The sequence below is a fragment of the Heloderma suspectum genome, chromosome 14 (assembly GCF_057233095.1).
Source record: "Heloderma suspectum isolate Gila_16-S chromosome 14, 16-S_ref, whole genome shotgun sequence".
Lineage (NCBI taxonomy): Eukaryota > Metazoa > Chordata > Lepidosauria > Squamata > Helodermatidae > Heloderma > Heloderma suspectum.
In genome coordinates this window covers 25791701-25817811 of record NC_139471.1, presented here as the reverse complement: position 1 = coordinate 25817811, position 26111 = coordinate 25791701, and the positions used below count along the sequence as shown (strand labels likewise).

Below are 26111 nucleotides of genomic sequence, written 5' to 3'. Positions count from 1 at the left end.
TACTTAGGTGGATAGGAATGTCTTGCTTATGAGCAAGCTACAATTACCTTCTCATGGTCTCTCTCTCTCTCTCTCTCTCCCCCTCCCCCCCCCCCAAAAAAATCAGGCACCTCGCCTGAACCAAGCTACTTACAAGGCCTGGCCAGGCCTGCTTTCACAATCCCCCCTCTGAGCCCGTCAGGCTCACCATCTATGCTTGTATTGCTATCAGTTGTTCAATCTCTTCACCTCTCTCTTTGTCTTCTTTTCACATTTCTGTTTGCATTCTACTGACCACCTGGCGCAGTTCAGCTTTATGTGAAGTTTTAGTAAGGAATTTGAGGCAACATTTAATCAAAGCCATGATCACATGGCTTTGATCACAAACAACAATTCTGCTTATTACACCTTGCTAGGCAGCAGCTTCTGGTCGATCTCAGTAATGGGGTCTAATCATTTTAGCCTGATCTAGTGGGATTGGGATCATTGGTGTGCCTCTCTGGGCATGGACTGGCGCATGGCTGCAGATCCAGCAGCTGGATACATTCAAGTCTACTTGAATCTGGTTCACCACTTTCAGGAAAGTGTTCTCTGCTTTCGTGCAACTGCAGATGTCAAGCAGGAGCAGGATGCAGGTGGGCCACATCACGAGACCACGCCTCTGGTGGCTGCCGAGGCCACTCTTTCTCCACTAACAGGAGCTGGGCTCGCTGCTGGGCTTATGCGCACCTCGCCAGCAAGTGCTTGGCTCACCACTGGTCCTGCAGTGGCTATTTTGTAATCCAGAGGAGGCCAAAGTGCCCAAAGTCTAAGAAGAACTCACACGGTAGCAGGCAAAAGGGCAACAAGCCAGCACCACGATGGCAACCAGAGATGTTCTTCTCTTTCCTGGTCCAAAATGACTCAAAGGGCTGATGAAGTCTGTTAGGGCACATCCAGCGTTGTCTGGTTCTGGGGCACGTCGTCCCCAGGGGGCAATACTTTCTTGCTGTGGGCTGCGGGGATCCAGGCAGGCTGCCTTTGCAGCTTCGTGGCAGTGTGGATGGTCAACAGCACCTGATGGGGTTTGTTCCAGTGAGGCTCAAGGGGAGCCTCACATCCTCTGATGGACTTCGATGTAGACTCAGTCTCAGTCTCTAGGCGACAGGTTGTGACACTGTATCACAGGCACGTCTGGAAGCACTTCCTAACCTGTGACTGGAAAGCCTTTGGAGTAGTTTGACACGGTCTCATCACTTAAGTGCAAGTTCGTAAGATGTTTTTAGTAGGTGCTGAAGATGGGAGTCTCATGGGTCTTCTTAGAAGGATCTCATGGGCACTGAGTCTAGTCTGTCAGTGCAAAGTGGCACACATGCTCAACAGGGCCTAAGTTGGAGCATCATACCATTTAAGTCCAGTTTAGAACAGATGTAGGCTAATTTGTTCTTTAAGACTCCATTCTCTTTTTCTTTTATTTTTTTCTACCAGTTCTGCCAGCTGGGGATGGTAGGGGCAGTGGAAATGCTATTGACTTTGCAGAGCTTTAATACATATTTAAAAGAACAACATTTCTTCATCTGAATGAAATCTATTTGTATGTTAAAAGAAAGCTTACATATCTCTTAACTTTCTTTGGGGCTGGTTATCTGAGCAGATGGTGCACGTTCTTTCTCTCAGATGAGAACAGATAACAGGCTAATTCACTCAGGATTTTGTAGAGCACGTCTCACTAAGTTAGAAAACTATCAGAAAGTGCACCCACTGCTGGCCCCCCTTCACCAAGGCCTTTCTCTTTTGGTAGTAATACATGTTTTTTCACGGTACTGAAAAAAGCATTCCTTATCACTTAGAAGGTACACAGTGTGAAGAGCAATTACGGTGCATTCTTTTAGCTTCTTTTAGTAGCAAATAACATGATGATCACTCTATGTGAATACAGCTATGAGAACAAACTCTAAAATTATGAAAATTGCCAACTTTCTAGTAAATCAGCGTACTTGTGCTATTGCTTACTGCATTATTACTGCATATGATTCTGGGCAAATTCACACCTGACTGCTTGCCATTCTTCTAAAACGAAATCTAATACACTCTCCCCTTAAATCTCACAGATTCTATATGCAGTTGTTTATTAAACAATTAAAACAAATCCTATATCATTAAGCTTGCTAGGCTACATACAAAGCAAAACGACGAAGCGAGAAAATAACAAGAACTAATATAACAAGGGGATAAGACACAATACATAGGATTTCTAATCTACTGTTACTTCAGTGTACAAATATACCTCACCAGCTGTTGTTCAGTCGTGTCCGACTCTTCGTGACCCCATGGACCGTAGCACGCCAGGCCTTCCTGTCCTGCGCTCTCTCCCGGGGCGTGCTCAAGTCCATATTCATTGCTTTCAATAAAAGTTTACACTTGCTTAGACCACTTTAAAATCTCATTCTCGACAGCATCATTCTAGCACGTGCTGCATCTCTCAACAAAGTAGGGCTGGAAGGGGCCTACAAGGCCATCGAGTCCAACCCCCTGCTCAATGCAGGAATCCAAGTCAGAGCATCCCTGACAGATGGCTGTCCAGCCTCGTCTTTTGAAGTAACGCTTACTGGTACACACAGAAGGTTGAGCTTGAGCTACAATACATGTTCAAACACATTAGCTAATACATGACCAGACAGATGATCCTCAGCCAACACTCACTCTCTGTTGCCAGTCACACACAGTCATTGCATCTTGATTTTTACACGGGAGAAGCTGCTGCTGTAGCTTTCAGGTAGCATATAGGACAATCTGTCTAGCAGGCTCAAGGGACAGGCATTTGATGACTAAGAGTAGTAAAAAGCTCACACTCTCACATGGCAGAAACAACAGGCACAAATACAGATATAAAGACATTTTCTCTAAAAGCAAAAACAAAGTTACTGAGTACGCTGAACACGTTATTCTCATTTATGCAACTTGCTTGATCTAAATTTCATCCCAGAGTGCAGGACACGAAATCATGGGCTCAAGTTACAGGAAGCCAGATTCTGGCTGAATGTCAGGAAAAACCTCCTGACTCTTAGAGCAATGTGACAATGGAACCAATTACCCAGGGAGGCAGTGGGCTCTCCCATGCTGGAGGCATTCAAGACGAGGCTGGACAGCCATCTGCCAGGGATGCTCTGACTTGGATTCTTGCACTGAGCAGGGGGTTGGACTCGATGGCCATGTAGGCCCCTTCCAACCCTACTATTCTATGATTCTATGAAATCATTGTGGCACCTTCACCTCTTAGTGGAATGACTCAATCGATTCTACCCTCAACTGCTACTAGAAGGTGGGGAAGAAGGACCGTGGGCGCTACCGGGAGACCATCCGGGGAGCGCCACAAATGTTCTGTGGACTGAGAACAACCAGCCAGTCTCCACTTTTCTTTTTCAACATTTGAGCCTGATTTGGGAGTTGTGCAACGTCTTCAAAGTTGCCATGGGAGACTGGTTTATTGCTGAAAGGAATGAAGCAGTAGCCCTAGAGAGGGCAAAAAGTTCTGCTAATTGTGCAGAAGGACGGTTAGGCCAAATAATTTGTTTTGTTACGCTATGGAAAGAACAGACAGCATACCTCTTCAGCATTTCTTTGACAAAACCCATCTACAAAATAGGCTAATACGGCAAATCAAGAAGGGACGCAAATAGCGCGCGCTATGCTATTTGCGTTCCCCTTTATTTTTGCCGTAATAGTCTACGTAAATATTTACATAGACTAAGACAGCGAGAAATAAGGAACGCAAATGGCAGCCATAGCCGCCGCCATTTGAGTATGCGGTTGTTGTTTTTTACCGGGTTGTGATAGGCTACGTAAGTCTTTACGTAGCCTATCACGTCGTCTGTGGGTTTTTTTTACAGAGACAAGACTGCAAATGGCGGTGGTGGCAGCCAGTCAGAAGACGAGCCGCCGGAGCCGCCGCCGCCCGGAACATCCGCCACAGGTAAGTCTCGTCCCGGGGGGGGGGGATCCGCGGGGGGGTGGCAGGCTGTTCCGCCACAGATTTCGGGGGGCCGAATGCACTGGCATTCAGCCTCACCGAGATCCGTGGTGGAATTCTCTGACATCCCTACAAAAAAGCAGAATTTAGAGTGGAACAACGTTGTACTGTAACATGGCTGCTAGAGAGAAGCAGAATGTCATCCCTGAAGAGGCGTGATTGAGATCGTTGCAGTCTTGGTTTTAAGTAGAAAAGCTGCTACTGAGTGGGGTACGCAAATAATTGAAGGAGAATTTAACACAATATTTTCAGAGGGTTGGACAAGGAGGCCAGCAGCTGGAGAATCAAGGATATCATCATATGTTACTAGTCAGTTCTTATCTCTCTCCTTTTAGGTAAACATACTAAGAGCATACTAAGAGCATAAGATTTTTTCCCCCTCATAACAGAAGAGAGTAAATGGAATAATTGGGAAGCCCACGTTGTTTTAGAGCAGTGCTTGTTTTGGAACAGTGGAAGCAGATTCAGCTTCAGAAGACCAGGGAAGCAGCTCAGGAATATCTGAATATACTCTGTCAGGGAACAAAGATAGCGCAACCAAGTTTGCACAAAAGGTCTCTGGTCAATAGAAAGAAACGGGTGTTGATGAAGCTACAAGCCTCTCACCTGTCTTCGAAGTTCTGGGGAGGAGGGTGAAGCAGCTCGGAGGTGTGAAGTGTTTCCATCGGCTAGCCAGGCCAGCGGGGGATTTATTTTCTGATGCTCAACTTGGCTACAGAAAAGTGGCAGCAATGCTAGAATGTTTTTCAAAAATGTCTTTAGATGATCCGTATAGTCTGCTGTAGTCTCACTTTTGTTTTGTTTACAATTGATGTTTTTTTAGCCTAATCGGTTTTCTGCAGACAAATTTCAGGAATTACTCCTTGGTGTCTGATGCACGCTTTGTCTAAAGTATTATGGTCAGCTGGTTCTTGATTTGGCCAATTTGCTTGTTCTTTTAATCTAGTGCGCACTTCATGGGGCAAAATGTGGGAAGACTTATTTTTCTACTGCTCAACTTGGCTACAAAAAAAGTGGCAGCAATGCTAGAACATTTTTCTAATGTGCTGTTGGTCTTTCAGTTTGTCTTGGGAGTCCTTAAGACTCTGCTCCCTGGGACTTAGTTGACCTTTTTAACGTCTCAACATACCAGTCAAAGAATGAATCATAGAATAGTGGGGTTGGAAGGGGCCTACAAGGCCATCGAGTCCAACCCCCTGCTCAATGCAGGAATCCAAGTCAGAGCATCCCTGACAGATGGCTGTCCAGCCTCGTCTTGAACACCTCCAATGTGGGAGAGCCCACCACATCCCTAGGTCATTGGTTCCATTGTCGTATTGCTCTAACAGTCAGGATGTTTTTCCTGATGTTCAGACAGAATCTGGCTTCCTGTCACTTGAGCCCATGATTCCATGTCCTGCACTCTGGGGTGATCAAGAAGAGATGCTGGCCTTTCTATCTGGGACAACCTTTCAAGGACTTGAAGAGTGCTATCATATCTACCCTCAGTCTTCTCTTCACAAGGCTAAACATGCCCAGTTCTTTCTGTCTCTCTTCATAGGGCTTTGTGTCCAGTCCCCTGATCATCTTTGTTGCCCTCCTCTGAACCCTCTCCAGTTTGTCTGCATGCTTCTTAAAGTGTGGTGCCCAGAACTGGACACAGTACTCCAGATGAGGCCTAACCAGTGCTGAGTAGAGGGGAACTACTACTTCCCGGGATTTGGAAGCGATGTGTCTATTAATGCAGCCCAAAAGAGCATTTGCCTTTTTTGTAGCCACATCACATTGTTGGCTCATATTCAGCTTGTGATCGACAACAGTTCCAAGATCTTTCTCGCTTGTAGTGTTGTTGAGCCACGTATCCCCCATCTTGTAACTGTGCATTTGATTTGCAGAACTTGGCATTTATCCCTATTAAATGTGATTCTGTTTTCTGCCCAGCACTCCTGTCTATCCAGATCACTTTGAATTTTGTTTCTGTCTTCCAAAGTATTAGCTATCCCACCCAATTTTGTGTCATCTGCAAATTTGATCAGTATTCCCTGCACCTCCTCCTCCAAGTCATTAATAAAAACGTTGAAGAGCACTGGGCCCAGGACTGAGCCCTGCGGTACCTCGGACATCCTAGAGAGTGAAGTCAAGTGGGCCTTAGGAAGCATTACTAACAACAAAGCTAGCGGAGATGACATTATTCCAGCTGAGCTATTTAAAATCCTAAAAGATGATGCTGTATGCCAACAAATGTGGAACACTCAAGCAGTGACCACAAGACTGGAAAAGGTCAGTTTACATTCCAATTCCAAAGAAGGGCAACGCCAAAGAGTGTTCAAACTACCACACAATGGCACTCATTTCACATGCCAGCAAGGTTATGGTCAAAATCCTACAAGCTAGGCTTCAGCAGTATGTGGACCGAGAACTACTGGAAGTACAAGCTGGGTTTCAAAGAGGAAGGCCAGGATCTCTTCTTGATCATCCCAGAGTGCAGGACACAGAATCATGGGCTCAAATGACAGGAAGCCAGATTCCGGCTGAACATCAGGAGAAACTTCCTGTTAGAGCAATATGACAATGGAACCAGTTACCTAGGGAGGTGGAGGGCTCTCCCACACTGGAGGCCTTCAAGGCGAGGCTGGGCAGCCATTTGTCAGGGATGCTCTGACTTGGATTCCTGCATTGAGCAGGGTTTTGGACTTGATGGCCTTGTATGCCCCTTCCAACCCTACTATTCTGATTTCTGTGATTTCCCCTTTCTCCCTTGCTTGCCAGCCATTCGTTCCATTACTTATGAGCCACTAACGATGGATGTGTGTGTATGCCACTGGCTGTCGTTCCTGAATGGTTAGTGCCCCACTTTTGTCAAACCCCTTGAATTCCAGCTGAAAGTCCTGACTTCGCTCCCATCTGGGTGTGTTTCCTTTCAACTTCAATGTGGTGGTGTACAGAGGCCAACTGCCAAAACAGTTATCCTTGTTCTGATATTTCTGGCCCTGACTGTAGGTAGCTGTGTTGGTCCATTAGAACCCCCCCCCCTCCAAAGCCAGAGTAGGGCAGTATCTCTCCAAACCCATAATCCTTTCCATGAGACTAATCGGCTAAGAACAAGTTAACACATCCACTCAGAGAGGGCAGGCACTTCTACCACTGTGGTTTACTTTACTGAAGACTGCTCACTGTATAAACACGTGACTGGAACAAAGATCCCCCCACCCCAGTGTATAAATTGGTCAAGACCGAAAGCAGTTTTGCAAGTGTGTTTTTTAATGAAATTCTGCTAAACAGAGTGCTTAAGAAGAGCAAAAAGAAGACACTCTGGAGAGCAGACGGCAGACATCCAGTAGATTCAAGTTTGAATCAGAAGCTGAAAGAACCATCAGAGCTGGAGGAAAGCTAAGCTCTGGGTGACACCAAGCAGCCTTCTCGTATGAAAAAAGAAGTCACCGCTGGAGTGAAGGAAACCAAAGAGGGCAAATGCATATGCCTGCATGCCAAAAACTGCCTCACTGCTCTCTTATACAAGCTCTCTTACCTTGGCTACAATACTTCACACCCCAAATGTGAACCAGACCACCCAGAGATGCGCCAAAGTCAATCTCAGGCACTGTTAGTCAAGCCAGGCATTTAATTTATGTCCATTTCATCTAGGTTGGTGGGCACCTTGATGCTTCACCCTTTTCTTCCCCCAGTACTGAAGGTATTACAGTTCATTAGCTGCCCTGAACATTTTGGCAGGGTGGGCAGAGAGTTTTGCAGCATCAAAGGGAAATTGTTCCAATCAGGGAATTTAGCTTTGCCTGGATCAGAAATGGCAGCCTGGAACTTTTACTGGGGGGGCCCCCCCAAGACCAACGTCACACTTTGAAGGGGAACAAGAGATGGCGGCAGTTCCTTCCACAAGCAAAGAATGCCCAGGCCTGGCAACAGCTCAACTGTCCACCTCCTCTTCCTCCTCTTCCTCATTTTGTTCCTCTTCCTCCATCCTTTCGTCCTCCTCCTCATTCTCATCCTCCCGGTTCTTGTCAGGATCTTCAGAATCTTCTTTCTTGTCTTTGTCTTTTTTCTTTAGCTCCAAGGCTCCCCGTTTGCCTTTCTGCTCACACCTGTAAGCTAGAAGAACAACCACACAGCAGAGTTAGACTATGATAAACTTTGTTGTTACCCTTGTATCCAAACACAGCTCAGCATCCTTGGGCCCATCGCTGAGTCCTGCCTGTGGCCCAAGATGCTTGCCCCTCTAGCCAATGAGCCTGGGCTCAGGCTATGCCAGAACTGGAAGTCAAGTAGCAGGCAACAAGGGCACACAACACACTCTTTAATGGCTGGTGTCAGAACAGCCCAGGCTGGGCCTGTGTGCTGCCCCAAAAGTGAGCAGCCAGGGCATGCAGTGCAAGGAGAGAGAGGAGCAGCCCCCAAGAAAGGAAAGGTTAGCAAACTCTGTATCACCGTTGTTGAACTGGTCCCCTGCCTCAGACCCAGAATAGGGTAGACAAATTAACAGTGCAATCCTATGTGTGTTCATTCATACGTAACTCCTGCTATGGCCAAAGAGACCAACTCCCAGCCCTTCGATGCTCTCCAGCACCTCCAATTGAACAGACCTCTATATATCCCCAAGCATCTAAACCCATTGTAAAGTTAGCCCTGTAAATGCAAACAAGTTCAGTATCAATGTGCTGTAGAAAATATTTTTGTCTAGACACAGAAACACCACAAAAGCATGGGGTGGGGGGAAGCTCAATTGGAATCTTTTTTTTTCTATTCGAGAACAGAAAGACAGATGTTATGCTGTGGTGCTTAGAGCATCAGACAAGGACTGAGAAGACCCAGGTCCAAATCACTGCTCAGCTAGGAAGCTCTTTGGGTGACCTAGCATACGTCACGGGGATATTGTGCACCGTCAGAAAATAACATGCACCGTCTTGAGCTCCTTGGAGAAAAAATGGGATATAACTGTAATAAGTATTTTGTTCTTGAGGTACAGAGTTCTAAGACAAAGCTCCTTGAATAGAACTTGCATATAAAGTTTAGTGAAACATTTGGGGGCATTACATTGGAAGAATAACTCTAGCTCATCCAGCTCCTGTGAGAACCAAAGTATTCAGTAGTCACTTGGAAAACTTCAGCATAGACCTGCTCTACCATCATAGTCGTGTCCCAGTCCTGAGGAAATCATGATCACTCAGCCTCAGTTCTCCAACCATAATCATCACCCCTTATACAAACAACACACTCTCCGAGTGTGGATCCTCGTGTAGCCCAAATGGCACTACCTACACCCAAGAGGGAGGTATTGGCAGGTTCGGGGAGGCTTGCAGAAGCGCAAAAAAAATCACAGAAGCACCTGGCACCTCTCTTAGGCTGGAGTCAGACAGTAGGTTGGTAAGGGAATTCACAGTGGTTTGCAAAAGGCTTAAGCTTGCTGTGATATAAACAGTCACGTCTCAAGTAGGTGTTACAGGCTTTCAAAACAATACAAACAGTTGCAAAACCTGTTTACCAGAAGTGAAGGTGGGAGGAGTACACACTCCACAAGCAATAATTCCTCATCAGCATTCTGGGGGAAAAAAGGTTTGCCCATCTCCATCTTTGTTAGATACTGAATAATGTTTAGGTCTTGCCTGCATAACAGCTGTCTCTGCTCCAAGGTGAGCTCTGCATCGTAAAACAATGTAAACATTGTTATAAGTGATATAGTGATAAGACCGCTCTTAAAGAAGCCCTCCTTGGATCCTCAAGTTCTGAACAACTTTCGCCCAGCCTCAAATCTGCCATTTTTGGGCAAGGTGATTGAGCGGGTGGTGGCAATGCAGTTGAAGGCACACTTGGAAGGAACCAATTATCAAGACCCATTTCAGTCGGGCTTCAGGCTTGGACATGGGACAGAAATGGCCTCAGTCGCCTTGGTGGATGATATGAGGAGGGCTCTGGATAGGGGTGAATGCTCCTTCCTTGTTCTTCTCGACCTCTCAGCGGTGTTTGATACCGTTGACCACGGTATCCTCCTGGACCGCCTGGAGGGGTTGGGCATTGGAGACACCATATTGCAGTGGTTCCGGTCCTTCCTCTCCGGCAGGTACCAGAGGGTAGCACTGGGAGACGAGGTGTCAGACCCGTGGCCACTCACTTGCGGGGTGCCACAGGGTTCCATCCTCTCCCCGGTGCTATTTAACATCTATGTGAAGCTGCTGGGGGCTATCATCAGGAGGTTTGGGGTGCGGTGTCATCAATATGCGGATGACACGCAGCTCTACCTCTCGTTCAAATCTTCACCAAGGTTGGCAGTAGAATCCCTGTCCAAATGTCTGGAGACGGTGAGTGGCTGGATGGGGGGGAATGAGCTGAAGCTGAACCCTGACAAGACCGAGGTACTTTTGGTGGGAGACAAGAGGAGGCTGGGGGATGTTGACCTGGTGTTGAATGTGGTACGGCTACCCTTGAAAGACCAGGTCCGCAGCCTGGGGATCATTTTGGACTCCCAGCTGTCCATGGAGGATCAGGTGTCAGCTGTGAGCCGGGCAGTGCTGTACCAACTCCATCTGATACGGCAGCTTCCCATAGAAGCCCCTTCCTTCCCGACCATCTGCTCCCATCGGTAGTACATGCCCTGGTCTCCTCTCGTTTAGACTACTATAATGTCCTCTACGTGGGGTTACCCTTGAAGACAGTTCGGAAGCTGCAGTTGGTACAGGACGCAGCGGCTCGCCTGATTACAGGCAGCCGCCAGCGAGATCACATCACTCCAGTGCTGATGGAGTTGCACTGGTTACCAGTTGTTTTCCGGGCCCAATTCAAGGTGTTGGTTTTGACCTTTAAAGCCCTATATGGTTCTGGCCCAGCCTATCTTACGGAGTGCCTCCAGCAACACCAGATAGGCCGCTTAACAAGATCAGCCTCGGATGGCCTTCTCTCTGTCCCATCAGCCAGGACAGCTAGGCTGGTGAGGATGAGGGAGAGGGCCTTCTGTGTGGTGGCCCCCACTCTGTGGAACTCCCTCCCTAGGGAACTCCGCCATGCCCCCTCTTCAATGAGCTTCCGCCGTGCATTAAAAACGTGGTTGTTCAGGCAGGCATTTGGGGTGGGCTAGGGTATTTTAGAAAATGTTTTTATTGTAGAATGTTATTGTTTTAAACTGTTTTATTATATGTTATACATCGCCCAGAGTGGCTGGGTGACCAGCTAGATGGGTGATTAATAAATAAATAAATACATACATACATACATACATACATAATGTGTATTTCTCACATGTGCTTGCCACCAGATTCACATGGGTCTCACCAGCGGAACATGGAAAACTGATGAAGATGGAAAGCAGTCTTGTGAATCTACCCTTACTTAGTTTTAACAGACTTGCATCTATTACCTATTGCATCTAGTACCTATTACAGCTGTTTTATTGTTGCTGAAAAACAAGGCAGAAAGTATTTCAGCTGCATGTACCTAGGCATATAAAATTTCCAGAAATGTCAAAGCTATGTGGAAGGAGGAGAAGGAATTATGTTTTTAAGGTTCCACAAGTCACCTTGCTCTTTTGTTGCAATACGTAAGAGTGAGCCTGCACTCTGTGTGAGCATGAAGAGGTGGGAAGCAGAAAAATTAATTTATTCTGGCTATTTGGTTTTGATACGTATGCTTTCTGCTTATATCCTAGTTATTTATTTTTTCAAATAAATAAAAAAATAAGAGGCAAGCAGCGACATGCAAAAGTTTGCATTGTTCCTTGGCAGCAGGAAGTTAGCATGTAGAGGTTAAAGGAAACCCATTTGCCAAGGCAACCCAGAGGACACTGGGACATTACCATCTAATGACTCCTTTAAAGGGCCTACGAATCGCTGGAACTCCATCTCCTCCATTGCTGAGAGAACATCTCCAGCATTCAGTGTTTTCCTCTTCCCCTTCATTGCAAAATTATTGGCACTAATTAAGGAGACAGAGATAAGGAGAAAGCAAAGTAAAAATAACATCTTGTTTCATAAAATTACTAACAATATGAAAAGAAACAAGGCCAGTCCAGCTGGACAGTTTCAGAGCTGTAATTACTACCTTCTTTTTCTTTCAGGTAACTATTCCTATGAAGCATGCATGGAGATTATATCATTTATTTATTTATTTAATTTCTATACCACCCAACAGCCGGAGCTCTCTGGGCGGTTCACAAAAATTAGTACGTTAACATTTTTCAGCGACTAAGGGAGCAACCCTATGGCCACTAGACAGAGGCTAGACGGCCATAGGATATGTTTTTTTCCATGAACCAACCTCAGAGCCCACGCTCCAAGGTCGGTTCCTGGAGAACCGACCTCCCGCCACCTTCCTCACTGCCTTGGAGGCAGCGGGGAACAGCCCCATCCTCCACGCTCACAAGAGGAGCGCAGAGCGGCCGAAAAGGGGCGTGGCTGGGGGTGTTCCGGGGCGGGGAGAGCGTAACTGCCTATACGACACATCCTACGTGTAGTACAGCAGCCTCCTTCCTGTCATGAGCACCCTAGCAGCCTCTTTCAGTAGACTCCAATAGCCAACTCAAGACACAGACGAAAGGATTCTTTTCAAGGCTTTAATCCTTTTACAACTTAATGACTCTTTCAGATGCTAATCACCAGCGACTAAGCAAGGAACAGCAGAGTAGCCTATGCGCCAAGTAGGCAGTTGATCCCCGTTTGAAAGAGGGTCACTTGAAGACCCTGAACGTATGGGCTAGGGAGAGATCCTCCCTCTTTCCCTTGGGTCCACAGGAGGCGGCCGTTGCCTGCGCGCCAAACGGGCGCTACGCCTCCTTTCCACGCCCTCCATCGCTCATCATTCTCTGCATCTGCGTTGAGCATCTAGCAAGCCCCCCTCCCGCACTTTCTCAGTGCCAGGGTCACTATCTATCTCAGGAATGCCGGCAGGAGGAATCTCTGCCAGCTGCTGTGCCTGTGAGGGATAAGCTGGCTCCTCTCCCACGGATTGCTGATCCTCCTCAGAATCAGAACTGCTCTGGGGTTCTATCGGCTCAGTTTGCACCATGACACTTCCCCGCTCTGTCCTCCTGTGGCTAGACAGCCACAACAGACGAATAGGCTGTCTAGCTGAGAAAGCAGGGCAAGAGAAGCATGGAGGGAACAATCCCCTCCGTGCTTTTCCTGCCCTACTTTGGACAGGCGGCCATCTATCTAGATAGGATTGCTCCCTTAATATATAAAAAAAATTCTTACAACATACAGAAGTGTATGCTATGGAGCTGTCCATCTTAAAAATTAAGATGGCATACTTTTATTAGTTTTATTTTACTAAATGCAAGTCAAATATGCTAAACTCAGTTTCCAATCGATTCGGAGCATTGGAAACTTCAGGGCATTGGAAAAAAATTAATTTGCAACCAGGACAGGGGCGATGCAGGTGTAACACCACCCCCTGTCTTGGTTGCAAGCTGATTTTTTTTTTTAAGCAAACTCTTATAACAAGCGCAAGCATGATACTTATCAGCACCATATAAATTGCAGCTCAATGTTGTGAAACATCAACAGGTTAGGTTATACAAATTGTGAAGGGAGAGTCTCAGGTCCTTTTATATTGTGTAGGCAAACATAACAATATTATGTTTTTTACAAAAACATCGCCAACATTAGTGCAACTGGTTCCACTAGCCACAGGCCAACACAAAAGAGTAAAAACTGTGAAAGACTAGCTAAATCTGCAAGACAGTCCTACTGCAGAAAGACTTATACATGCATCCAGACTTCCAGATCTTGCCAGCAGCAACACTCACCATGAAGTGGCATAAAGCACAAACACACTGGCAGCTCGAGATATCGCACTTCGGGCTTCTTTGGAAATATTCACTCCATCAGGAAGCTGGGGGTGAGAAGAGATGCACATTAGCCTGGGAACATACAGACTCTGATCTTTACAATTTCCTTTATAGAGATCCGCTGCTAACAGTGTTCTGCCCAACTGCCAACAAGCCACCACTGGCACTGCACTTCTAGCACTACCGAGGATGGTCTCTCGTGCACGCACAAAAACACCTATCGAGCGTCCTTGGCTTCACAGAATGGAAGGTTTCCCAGGACCCCCGTCCCCCTACTCACGGCTTCCTTGATGATGCGGGTTATGACAGCATTGGGTAGGTTCAGGTCTTCGGGCCGTTCAGCCATCGTGTGCACCTGGAGTTAAGGGTTGGGGAAATGTGAAATCATAAAGGACCGTTCTGAAAAGCCCTATACAAGACACAAAGGACACAATAAGGGATCAACTGCCACCTTCTGCTTTAGAGGGCTTTCTGCATCCTCTGGTGCATACCCTTTTAAGCCTAAGCTTAATATGGAAGCATCCTGGTGTGAGCGTTATGCCTGATCCATTTACCGCAACTGACCAAAGTGATCCATTATTCTTCACCCTTTTCCACGAGCTTTTCACTGACAAAAGGTGAAGGTTTTTTCACTGACAAACTTTTCACCGACAAAAGGTTGCCATGCTTCAAAATCGCAAGCTTTCTCCTTCCTAGGGTTGCGCAGGGGGGCGTTTTTCACTTTCTATTCATGTTCATCCTTTTACAGCTTCATTTGTTGCATTTTATTTTCCACTTGTTTGAATTGCGTTTGTTAGCTTTCCATTGAGTTCAGTGGGAGGCCCAGCCAATTCGTACGCAGGTGATTATCCCCCCCCCCCCCCCAGCACCTCCTCAGAGGCACGCGGACACAGCCGCCGCGCCGAAGCACTGCCCAGGATCGACGCCACGGCCCTCCCGGCCCCCGGCCCCGCCCGCAGGCCGCGAATCCAGGGCAACGCAGCCCCGGCCGGCGGACGGGGCGGGGGAGCCCGAGCCTGGCTTCGACGGGCCGCGGCTCGGGGCAAGAGGGCCGCGGCAGGCGAGCGCACGCCGCGCGGGCCCCCTCCGGCGTGCTGGCGGGCGCAGGCGCGGCGCGCGCGGAGGGCCGGCCGGGGCGGCCGAGCGCGCCCAGGAGGGCCCGCTCTCGGGCGCGGGAGGGGAGCCCCGGGAGGCGGCGGCGGCGGCGGGGCTGCTCGCCCCCCGCCGCCGCGGGGCCCCGGGAGCCTCTGAGCGGGCGCGGGGGCACCGCGCGAGGGCCGGCGGGCCGCCGCCGCCGGCCACCACCCCGGCCCTTGGAACGAGAGGGCGCCGAGGGAGCTCCGGCCACGCGCGGAGGCGCCCCGCTCACCGCCGCGTCGGCCGGCCGGCCCGCCCCGCCCCGCCCCGCCCCGCAGGCGCGCGACGGGAAGCGCGCGCCCCGCCCCGGCATGCTGCGCGCGCGGAGCGCAGGCGGCGCTCCCGCGGCCCCCCGTGCGCCAGCACAGCCGTGGGGCCGCGGGGAGACCTACGCGGCTGCTCGAGCTCCGCCGCGCGGGCGGCCTCCCGCACCAGCCGGCGCGGCCCGCGGGCGGCGGCGGCGGCGGCGGCGCAGGCGAGGGCCGGAAGCCCAAGGCTGCGTGGCGCGGAGCTGCCGGGCCGCCTCCGGCGTCGCCGCGCCGCGTCATCGCGCGGCGGCTCGCCAACCCCTGCGCGGCGCGCCCTGGGGGGCGGCGCGGGCGAGGGCGCGGGGTTGCCTAGCGACCCACGCCGGGCCGCCTTGGCGGAGGTGGGCGCGGCGCGGCGGGCCTGCCTGCCTGCGAGGGAGCTTCGGGGTCCCGGCGCTGCTTCCCCTCGCAGCGCCCCGGAGCCTATCCTCATGGACCCCCCCCGCCGTTAGTGAAAATGGGGGTGGGGGGGATGCGGCGATGGGGAAGAGTCTCTGAACATGCACAGAGCGCTTCCGCCCCTCCCCTCAGTTCAACATTTCGGAAACTTTTCATTTGAAAATGCAGGGGAGGGGAGGGGAGGGGAGGGGGTGCCCCTGTTGTTGCTTTACAAATTCTTTCCTTATCTCTCGGTTTTGAAAATCAGCATTAATGTATTTATTACATTTTCATCCTTGTCTGTTTATTTGTGTCCTTTGCCTCCCGCCTTTCCATATCAGATATTTCATTATTTCTTTCTATGTTGCCCTTCAGTATAAAGTATTTCCCAGAATGGTTTATGGCCATATAAACCACATCAGCATTAGAGTAAATGTATAATTCCCCCTGGCCCCATCACTTCCTGGCATATAGAAGGGGAAGAAATGGAAGCAGTGACAGATTTTATTTTCTTGGGCTCCAAGATCACCGCAGACAGTGACTGTAGCCATGAACGTAAAAGATGTTTGCTCCTGGGGAGGAAAGCTATGGCCAACCTAGACAGCATAGTAAGAAGCAGAGACATCACCTTGCCGACAAAGGTCCGTCTAATCAAAGCTATGGTTTTCCCAGTAGTAATGTATGGCTGTGAGAGCTGGACTATAAGGAAGGCTGAGCGCCGAAGAATTGATGCTTTCGAACTGTGGTGCTGGAGAAGACTCGTACGAGTCCCCTGGACTGCAAGGAGGTCAAATCAGTCAATCCTAAAGGAAATCAACCCTGACTGCTCATTGGAAGGACAGATACTGAAGCTGAAGCTCAACTGTTTTGGCCACCAAGGCAAAAGGAGAAGGGGACGGCAGAGGATGAGATGGCTGGATAGCATCACCAGTGCAATGGATATGGACTTGAGCACACTCCGGGAGAGAGCGCAGGAGAGGAAGTCCTGGCATGCTGTGGTCCATGGGGTCACGAAGAGTCGGACACAACTTAATGACTCAACAACAACAACAACTCCCCCCCCCACGTCTTCGATGGCGCTCAGGGTAGAATACGTGGTGTCTCCCCTTCCCCACACACATTGTCGCCCTCTGAACAACCCTGTAAGGGACCTAATGATTAGGCTGAGAGACCAGCTCACGGGAGTCACCCAAAGGGTCTCTTTGCTGTGGGAGGGGTTTGTGTTAAACCTGGGTCTCCCCAGTCATAGTCCCAACCCTTTCACCAGTGATTCTTAACTGGGGCTACGCCAACCCCACCAACAACAACCACCCCAGGCAATCTACAAATCTTGGGAGAATTGGGGCATTCAGGGTTTTAGGCAGTGCCTTGTGCCCTCTTGCAATGGCTTCTTGCAGCCCATGGAGGATCACTGTTGTCTCCTTCCCACCCTGAAGATAAAATCCCAGGTCCTAGACTTCTACCCCAGGCCCTTAAAAAAGTGGTGCACAGCAAAGGGAATCAAGCAGAAACAACAACAACCACAAATAAGACTCCTCCATGTGAAGAGCTTCCAGAACAAAAGCAAGAGAAGGAACAAAGAGAGGGAAGGAGAAAAACTTGCCACCCTGGACTAAATACACAACTGAGACTTTTTTGAGTATCTCGTGTTACGAGCTTCCAGAACTTGCCACCTCATATTCCATTTTTCCCCACCTCTGCCATCTATCTCTCCGTACCACCCAGATGCAAAATTCATAACACTCAAATTACAAAGCGCTATGATACTATTGCGTACTTAAGAACCACTGCTCTGTGCACTGCTGGCTTTCATAATAACATTGAGACACAAATACTCAACAGCATTTAGAACAGTAAATGAAAACAGCAGTAAAAATAATCACAGGCGAACTGTTAAGACAGCAACAGCCCATAACAACTAAAGCGGGGGGGGGGGGGGTATTTTGTTACTTGTATTTTTAAAATATATTAAGGATGGCTTCCTCCAAGAAGTCCAGGGTGGTATATGTAGTTCTTCCCCTATCTATACGCACACGCACACAGTTTTATCCTCGCAACAGTCCTGTGAGGTAGCTTGGGCCAAGGTCACCCAGTGAGGAGCCAGCTTTCCAACACAATGTTAGCAAGGCCTGGTTCTCACTTCGGACTGCAGAGGGGGGCTCACGTGACCAAATGCTCCTCCGTATAAAAAAATCCCATGTGTGTATGTATATATATCATTTTTTTAAAATGAGGACTATTCTATCATGTGAGGCTCCACATGCAGCCTGAACTGGTAAAGTGCAGTCAAGAGTTTACCACCATGTCCTAAGAGTTTTTAAAGTTGATAAAGTTTTAGATACCTTGAATTGTGTCTAAAAAGAATAAGGAACTAGCACAGTTCTAGCCAGCACTGGAGCAGTTAACCTTATCCCTCCTGGAAATTGTTTTTGATTATTACTGTGTGTCATTGCTTGTATCCCTTAATCTAGGAAGTTGCTGCCAGGATGGTGACTGTTGATGCCGGTCAGTGGGATGAGACCATTTGTAATATGGTTGCTTGCCAACATCCACCCTGCTGGGAGGCGATGCGGAGGATCGAAAGTGGGCATCCCCGGATCCTGTTAAGAAACCTTGGCTCCTCTGAGAGAGATTCCCCAGAGTCCGAAGGTAAGCAGGCATTCCTTTAAAAAAAGAAACTCCTCTTCCAGTAGCAGTCGTTTGCTGAGCCACTAAGCCTGAACTCTACAGCAGTTGCAGATGTGTCCAGCATAGTTTCAACAGTAAGCTGGAGGTACTGGGAGTGGTGGTGGAGAAACAGTCCATGTAAATGCAGGAATAATGTGGCTAGAATCATAGAATAGTAGGGTTGGAAGGGGCCTGCAAAGAGCACTCGACTCTACCATAGCTGTTGCTGATGTATCTGCTGTACAAATACTTGCCAGTTTTTTTTACCTCCTGCTACCCTAGACATCGTTATCTGGTCCATTTGGTCTTTGGGGGAGGTGCTTCTGAGGAAGGTTCGATCTTTGCTGCACCATAGAGGCCAAGATGGCCAGATGCACATTGGTCAAGGAGGAAGGCAGCTCCATCAGCACCCCTACTGGCTGTGAGGATCTAAGTGGTGAGAGGGTGGGATATACATCTGTTAAACAAGTAAAACATGAGGTTTTATTTTGAACAATATTGATCTTTGTAGGACCTGGCAGATTAGGAGTGCAACTTGGGGGAATGTGGAAAGTCAGGGCCAGGACAAAATCTGGGAGGTAACAGGTGGGATCAAAGCAGATACTGGAGGCTTGATAGAATTTGGTGTTTACTGCCTTCGTAGACCCCAGTATTGATTACCTGACAGAATATGGTTTTATTGCTTAAACAAATAAAATACTAGCCAGTTGAAGACCTGGCAGACACTGTAATCATACCTGCTTAGGCTTCTGTGGTGGGTAATTATTTTGCCTGGGTGACCGGACAGGGAAACTTAATCCCATCCTTCCTCCAAGGAGCACAGAGCAGCATACCTGGCCACTGCCACTTACCCTTGCAGCAACCCTGTGAGATAGGTTAGGCTGAGAGAGAGTGACTGGCCTGATCTCCCCCATGAAGCTTCATAGCTGAGTGGGGATTTGAACTTGGGTCTCCTTGGTCCTAATAGATATGTTGGCTGTTGCTGGTTTTTATTTTGAGTTTGGGCAGCAGCACCAACTACAAAAGAGCTGTGTTTCAAAACCTCTTGGTAGTTGTGGGGGGGGGGGGGCAGCTGTCAGCCAAGATGGCAGCATAACTCAGGAGCTCCTGGTTCTGAGGGGCCTTTTATTCAACAACTAGCAAACGGACCTGACTTTGCACAGGTTGGAAAGAGCCCTTAGTTTGATACAACAAAGCCTTACACCCGTCGGAGTTGGAGACACTGTCCTATTGTTTTGACCTTTAAAGCCTTAAACAGTTTGGGACCAAGGTACTTGAAGGACCACCTTCACCCATATCAGCCTGCCCACCCTTTAAGATCAGAAAGAGAGGCCCTTCACATTTGTCCACCTGTGAGAGCAGTCAGGTGGGTGACTACATGTGAGGGCCTTCTCTGCAGTGGCCCCACACCTTTGGAAGAAGTTGCCATCGGAGGTCTGCCGTGCTCCTTCATTGCAGGCTTTTAAGAAAGCATTGAAAATCTATTATTTTACCGTGGCCTTCTCTTGATATGACTGCTATTGTTGCTATTTTTGCTGTTGTTGCTTTTATTGTTGGCTTTTATTGTTGCTTTTATTGCTATGTTATTGTGTTTATATTTTTACCGCTTTTAGTATTTTAACTATTTTTATTTATTTTATTGCTGTGAGCTGTCTTGGGAGGGCTTCTGCCCTGAACGGTGGCCAATAATTTTTTAAATAAAGAAATAAAAATTGGGCCTCCTCATCTGAGTGAAGCCACGCCCACTGGAACCCATAGGCATGGCCTCTGCCATGGAGTTCCCTGTGTGTTGTATTTATATTACTTTTCAGTCAATTTCAGTTGTTGTTTACTAATCGCTATTAATTTTATAGTGCTTTCTGTATGGTTAAAATTTGCTCGCTGCTGTACTGAACAACTCAATCAAGCAATAAGGAAATGTCCAAGGCAGGTTAGGTTGAACAGTCAGAAATGTATTAAAGCACATCACGGGCATGGGAGAGACAGACGAAACTGTGTCTTTCTCTCAAAAAAAAGAAAACAGGATGCATTTATACAGACTGAAAGTTGGAGAACAAAGAAAACACACTACGCATGCTCAGAAAGCAATTAATACTCAGCAACAATCTTATCAACACAGTGGCCCTCTTATCTTTAGGGATGAGTTACTTTGGTGGACAGGAATTTCTTGCTTATGAGCAGGTTACAATTACCTTCTCATGGTCAGACACACACACATACACTCTCTCAATCCCATCAGGCACCTCGCCTGAACCAAACTACCTACAAGGCCTAGTCAGGCCTACCTTCACATGGGAAAGAAGCTGAGGGAAGAATGGAATTATGGGTGGAGTCAGTGTCAGTCTGGAAAGTCAATTAGTGAGTAGGCCATTGTTTGGATAGAAGAGAGAGAGAATGTTGGGTTAGAGGTGGGTTGGCAGGGATAGCAGTGAGTGAAATCACAACGGGTTAGGCCACTAGAACCATTAGTTATTATTCTTTATCACGTGACTACTCACCGTGAATGTAGTTTGATACAGCAGAGCCTTCAAGAAAGTTACACAGCTGCCAGAGTTGGATACATTATACCTGCCCTGGTCCCTAGGGACAATCCCTGACATGGTGACCCCCATAGCCCCTTGAGGGAGGGGTCTGTCCACTTCATTCGGGGGACGACGACGACTGCCATATAACTAGGCTGAACATATTTGAGACAAAAATGGGATATTGGGATGACAAAAACAGGACGGGGTTATGTAATATTCCATATACATGAAAAACAACCTAAACTCACTGCAAAAGAACATGAAAAGGGGCGCAAATGAACACTCATAAATATACATATATAAAATACTTCTAAAATCTCACACGAGCAATAAACAAATCTGTACATCATACCACACTGAACACTCTAATGCAGGACTGCAGTGGCCAGACTGCAAAAAATCATAAACATACACCAAAAAAAAAAAAAAAAGGAATGACTGCTATCACAAGCCGGTATATGGTAATGTCCCACCAGAGAGTTCCGCTGTAATAAAAAAATAGCTAACAGCCTGTTGAACCGAAATATGAGTCTGAAAAGTCCAAATCAAACTGAATGTAGGGCAGAAAGAATCTATGGGTGGAATGATGGTAGAAATAACAGTAAGACTCCCCCTCCTGGCTCCCACACGCTGAATGGGGCTTAGCGACGCCTCTCGAATTCCCCGCCACTGCAGACAAGCGAGGGGGCGGCGTCTGATCGTCGCTTGCTCAAGACGCCTGGCCCTGGCTGGATGAAGGAAATGGAGCTTCCTCTTTCGTCACGCTAGTAGTTTTACTGCACGCATTGATTAGCATAGAGCCTTATGATAAACGCATTCAGTTTTTTACAAAAAATTAAAAACGGGACAAAATTGACTTTTATATTAAAATGACAGGACAGTCGGGAAATATGAAAGAACAGTACTGTCCCCTTTAAAACTGTACATATGGTCAGCCTACATATAACCCTTCCCCTCAGACTACTTCCTCCTGGCGTCAAACTTTCTGAACTGCAGAACTATATCCTGGTTAAGAAAGTCTGCCTGAATATGGTACTGTAGGCTTCAACCTCACAGACACATTTAAGTTAATCATAAGTAATGCGTTTTAAGAAACAACCCTGAGGTGTACACCCATAAGGTCCCCTTAGTTTGCATGGCAAATGTTAGGTGTCTAGGTTTCACAGTCTTGGAGGACATACACACAAACAGTTAATTGAAGCAGTACATCTTTAAAAATTTGCCCAGATTCATTTAATTGGATGCAACTCAGGCATCCACATGGGGGCGGGGGGGGGGGAAGCAGGGGGTTCAAATGCTCCCTGAAATTGTGTGCTAAAAGGTGAATTTTAGGTGGAGATGGGTGTACAATATAAAAAAAGATTATAACTTGAAGTGGAAAAAGTTACCTGTGTACTGTATTTATATTACTTTTCAGCTAATTTCATTTTTCCTTTACTAATTGCTATTAATTTTATAGTGCTTTTTTGTATAACTGGGCAATGCTGCATATTTAGTCTATTGCAATCAATTACATAGAATCATAGAATCGTAGGTTACTTAAAGTTAGCAGGATATCGTCTGCAAAAAAACTGCCTGCATATTCCCTGTTGTTTATGCTGATTCCCTTGACAGTGGGATTTGTTCTTATTCTGTCAGCTAGAGTTTCTGTTACAACTGCAAACAGCAAGGGTGACCGTGGGCACCCCTGTCTCGTGCCTCTTCCTATACTAAATGGAGCTGAATCTAAACCATTTGTCCTTACTGCAGCTTTCGATGGAGAATATAATTGATTCATTATGTGCATAAAATTAGTTCCAAAGTTCATTTTAGTTAAAAAAAAAAACAAACCAAACCACCTTGTCAAATGCCTTAAATACAGTCAGGGCCAGGAATATTGGAACAAGGATAACTGTTTTGGCAGTTAGCCTCTGTACACCACCACATTGAAGTTGAAAGGAAACACATCCAGATGGGAGCGAAGTCAGGATTTTTAGCTGTAATTCAAGGGGTTTGACAAAAGTGGGGCATCAACCATTCAGGAAGTACAGCCAGTGGCATACAGCCCACCCGGCATACACCCCCCCACACACAAGTTATCCTTGTTCCAATATTTCTGGCCCTGTTGTTGTTGTTCAGTCGTTAAGTCGTGTCTGACTCTTCGTGACCCCATGGGCCATAGCACGCCAGGCCTTCCTGTCCTCTGCTGTCTCCCGGAGTGTGCTCAAGTTCATATACATTGCATCGGTGATGCTATCTAGCCATCCCATCTTCTGCCATCCCCTTCTCCTTTTGCTTTCGATCCTTCCCAGCATCCAGGTCTTTTCCAGGGAGTTTTCTCTTCACATTAGGTGGCCAAAATATTTGCACTTCAGCTTCAGTATCTGTCCTTCCAATGAGCAGTCAGGGTTGATTTCCTTTAGGATTGACTGATTTGACCTCCTTGCAGTCCGGGGGACTCGTAAGAGTCTTCTCCAGCATCACAGTTTGAAGGCATCAGTTCTTCGGTGCTCAGCCTTCCTTACAGTCCAGCTCTCACAGCCATACATTACTACTGGGAAAACCATAGCTTTGATTATGCGGACCTTTGTCGGCAAGGTGATGTCTCTGCTTCTTACTATGCTGTCTAGGTTTGCCATAGCTTTCCTCCCAAGGAGCAAACATCTTTTACGTTCATGGCTACAGTCACTGTCTGCGGTGATCTTGGAGCCCAAGAAAATAAAATCTGTCACTGCTGCCATTTCCTCCCCTTCTATATGCCAGGAAGTGATGGGGCCAGATGCCATGATCTTAGTTTTTTTTTAAAACCAGCTTTTGCAGTCTCCTCTTTCACCCTCAACAAGAGGCTCTTTAGATCCTCTTCACTTTCTGCCATTAGGGTGGTATCGTCTGCGTATCTGAGGTTGTTGATAATTCTCCCAATTCCGACCTCTGATTCATCCATCCCGGCGTTTCTCATGATGTACTCTGCATATAGGTTAAATAAGCAGGGCGACAATATGCAGCCTTGTCGTACTCCTTTCCCAATTTGGAACCACTCGGTTTTTCCATGTCCGGTTCTTATTGTTGCTTCTTGACCCTCGTACAGGTTTCTCAGGAGACAGGAAAGGTGGTCTGGTAGTCCCATCTCTTTAAGACTTTGCCACAGTTTGTTGTGATCCACACAATCAAAGGCTTCAATGAAGCAGAAATAGACGTTTTTCTGGCATTCTCTTGCTTTCTCTATGATCCAGCGAATGTTGGCGATTTGATCTCTAGTTCCTCTGCCTCTTCAAAACCCAGCTTGTACTTCCGGTAGTTCTCAGTTCACATACTACTGAAGCCTAGCTTGTCGGATTTTGAGCATCACCTTGCTGGCATGTGAAATGAGCGCAATTGTACGGTAGTTTGAACACTCTTTGACGTTGCCCTTCTTTGGAATTGGAATGTAAACTGACCTTTTCCAGGCTTGTGGCCACTGTTGAGTGTTCCAAATGTGTTGGCATATTGAGTGCAGCACTTTAACAGCAGCATCTTTTAGGATTTTAAATAGCTCAACTGGAATACTGTCATCTCCGCTAGCTTTGTTGTTAGTAATGCTTCCTAAGGCCCACTTGACTTCACTCTCTAGTTCTTCTGTGTATTCTTTCCACCTCTTCTTAATCTCATCTGCTTCTGTTAGGTCCCTGCCTTCTTTGTCCCTTATTATGTCCGTCTTTGCACAAAACGTTCCCTTGAGATCTCCGATTTCCTTGAAGAGATCTCTAGTCTTTCCCATTCTATTGTTTTCTTTGATTTCTTTGCATTGTTAGTTGAAGAAGGCCTTCTTGTCTCTCCTTGCTATTCTCTGGAAATCTGCATTCAGTTGGATATATCTTCCCCTTTCTCCCTTGCTTTTCACTTCCCTTCTTTCCTCAGCTACTCGTAAAGCCTCCTCAGACAGCCACTTGGCTTTCTTGCATTTCTTTTTCTTTGGGATGGATTTAGTTGCTGCTTCCTGAACAAAGATACGGACCTCCATCCATAGTTCCTCAGGCACTCTGTCTATCAGTTCTAATCCCTTCAATCTATTCCTCACCTCCACTGTATATTCAAAAGGGATATGGTTGAGGTCATACCTGAATGGTTTAGTGGTTTTCCCTACGTTCTTCAATTTAAGCCGAAATTTTGCAACAAGAAGCTCATGATCTGAGCCACAGTCAGCTCCAGGTCTTGTTTTTACTGACTGTATAGAGCTTCTCCATCTTTGGCTGCAAAGGACATAATCAATCTGATTTCGATATTGACCATCTGGTGATGTCCATGTGTAGAGTCGCCTCTTGTGCTGTTGGAAAAGAGTGTTTGCTATGATCAGCGTGTTCTCTTGGCAAAACTCTATTAGCCTTTGTCCTGCTTCATTTTGTACACCAAGGCCATGCTTGCCTGTTATCCCGGTGATTTCTTGACTTCCTCCTTTACCATTCCAATCCCCTATGATGAAGGAGACATCTTGTTTTGGTGTTAGTTCTAGAAGGTGTTGTAGGTCTTCATAGAACTAATCAACCTCAGCTTCTTCGGCCTCAGTGGTTGGGGCATAGACTTGAATTACTGTGATGTTGAATGGTTTGCCTTGGATTTGTACTGAGATCATTCTATCGTTTTTGAGATTGTACCCCAGTACTGCTTTTCCCACCCTTTTGTTGACTATGAGTGCTACTCCATTTCTTCTAAGGGATTCTTGCCCACAGTAGTAGATATGATTGTCACCTTAATTAAATTTGCCCGTGCTTGTCCATTTTAGTTTGCTGATTCCCAAGATGTCGATGTTCAATCTTGCCATCTCATGTTTGACCACCTCCAGCTTACCTTGATTCATTGATTTTACATTCCAGGTTCCTAAACAATACTGTTCTTTACAGCATCAGATTTTGTTTTCACCACCAGACACATCCACAGCTGAGTGTCCTTTCGGCTTTGGCCCAGCCGCTTCATTCCTTCTGGCGCTACTTGGAAATGCCCTCTGCTCTTCCCCAGCAGTATATTGGACACCTTCCGAGCTGAGGGGCTTATCTTCCGGCGTCATATCTTTTAGCCTTGTGATACGTTCCATGGGGTTTTCTTGGCAAGAATACTGGAGTGGGTTGCCATTTCCTTCTCCAGTGGACCACATTTTGTCAGAACTCTCTGCCACGACCTGTCCATCTTGGGTGGCCCTGCACAGCATAGCTTATGGCTTCACTGAGTTACGCAAGCCCCTTCACCACAAGGCAGTGATCCATGAAGGGGGACTGGCCCTGACTGTATGTCAAAGGATAGTAGTGGTAAAGGAACTTTTTCTTTACTTCCAAAATGAATAGTATGTAATGTTCTTCTTACTGCATCAGCTAATTGCCTCCAGGGCA

The 26111-nt window shown here is 47.3% G+C and overlaps 2 protein-coding genes across 26 annotated transcripts in view; one reads left to right on the top strand and one right to left on the bottom strand.

Moving 5' to 3' along the window:
- Nucleotides 1-7210: 7210 nt before the first annotated feature.
- Nucleotides 7211-15427, bottom strand: POLE3 (DNA polymerase epsilon 3, accessory subunit). 10 transcript variants are annotated; one of them, XM_084820858.1, is made up of 6 exons: nt 15287-15427; nt 14038-14112; nt 13716-13801; nt 11766-11884; nt 9465-9619; nt 7211-8074 (listed from the first exon to the last, which is right to left on the bottom strand). In XM_084820858.1, exons 2-6 carry the CDS (start codon nt 14101-14103, stop codon nt 8030-8032), a joined length of 471 nt encoding a protein of 156 aa, XP_084676984.1. In that variant the 5' UTR covers nt 14104-14112; nt 15287-15427; the 3' UTR covers nt 7211-8029. The 10 variants fall into 10 exon arrangements, with proteins under 10 accessions (XP_084676984.1, XP_084676986.1, XP_084676988.1 ...); XM_084820860.1 differs by having other exon boundaries at nt 15127-15386; XM_084820862.1 differs by lacking the exon at nt 15287-15427 and adding an exon at nt 14249-14678.
- Nucleotides 14772-26111, top strand: part of C14H9orf43 (chromosome 14 C9orf43 homolog) — a 35951-nt gene continuing 24611 nt past the window's right edge. For 6 of the 16 annotated variants that reach the window (XR_014785871.1, XR_014785870.1, XR_014785873.1 and 3 more), the window contains exons 1-2: nt 15873-16665; nt 18052-18229. Coding sequence is in view for 10 of the 16 variants with exons in the window: in XM_084820847.1 (XP_084676973.1) it covers nt 16066-16665; nt 18052-18229 (778 nt within the window). In the remaining 6 variants the exon portion in view is untranslated. Of the gene's footprint in view, nt 15650-15872; nt 16666-18051; nt 18230-26111 lie in introns of those variants that run through there. The other 10 variants (XM_084820855.1, XM_084820856.1, XM_084820852.1 and 7 more) reach the window with 3 other exon arrangements.

What these genes read in the sequence shown, in the direction of transcription:
- POLE3 (XM_084820860.1), bottom strand. Translation starts at nt 15,207, where the DNA reads ATGCCGGGGCGGGGCGCGCGCTTCCCGTCGCGCGCCTGCGGGGCGGGG. An exon ending in GTGCTTTATGCCACTTCATG is followed by an intron (nt 11,885 to 13,715) that starts GTGAGTGTTGCT and finishes CTCCTTAATTAG; the next exon opens with TGCCAATAATTTTGCAATGA. An exon ending in TTTAAAGGAGTCATTAGATG is followed by an intron (nt 9,620 to 11,765) that starts GTAATGTCCCAG and finishes TTTACGATGCAG; the next exon opens with AGCTCACCTTGGAGCAGAGA.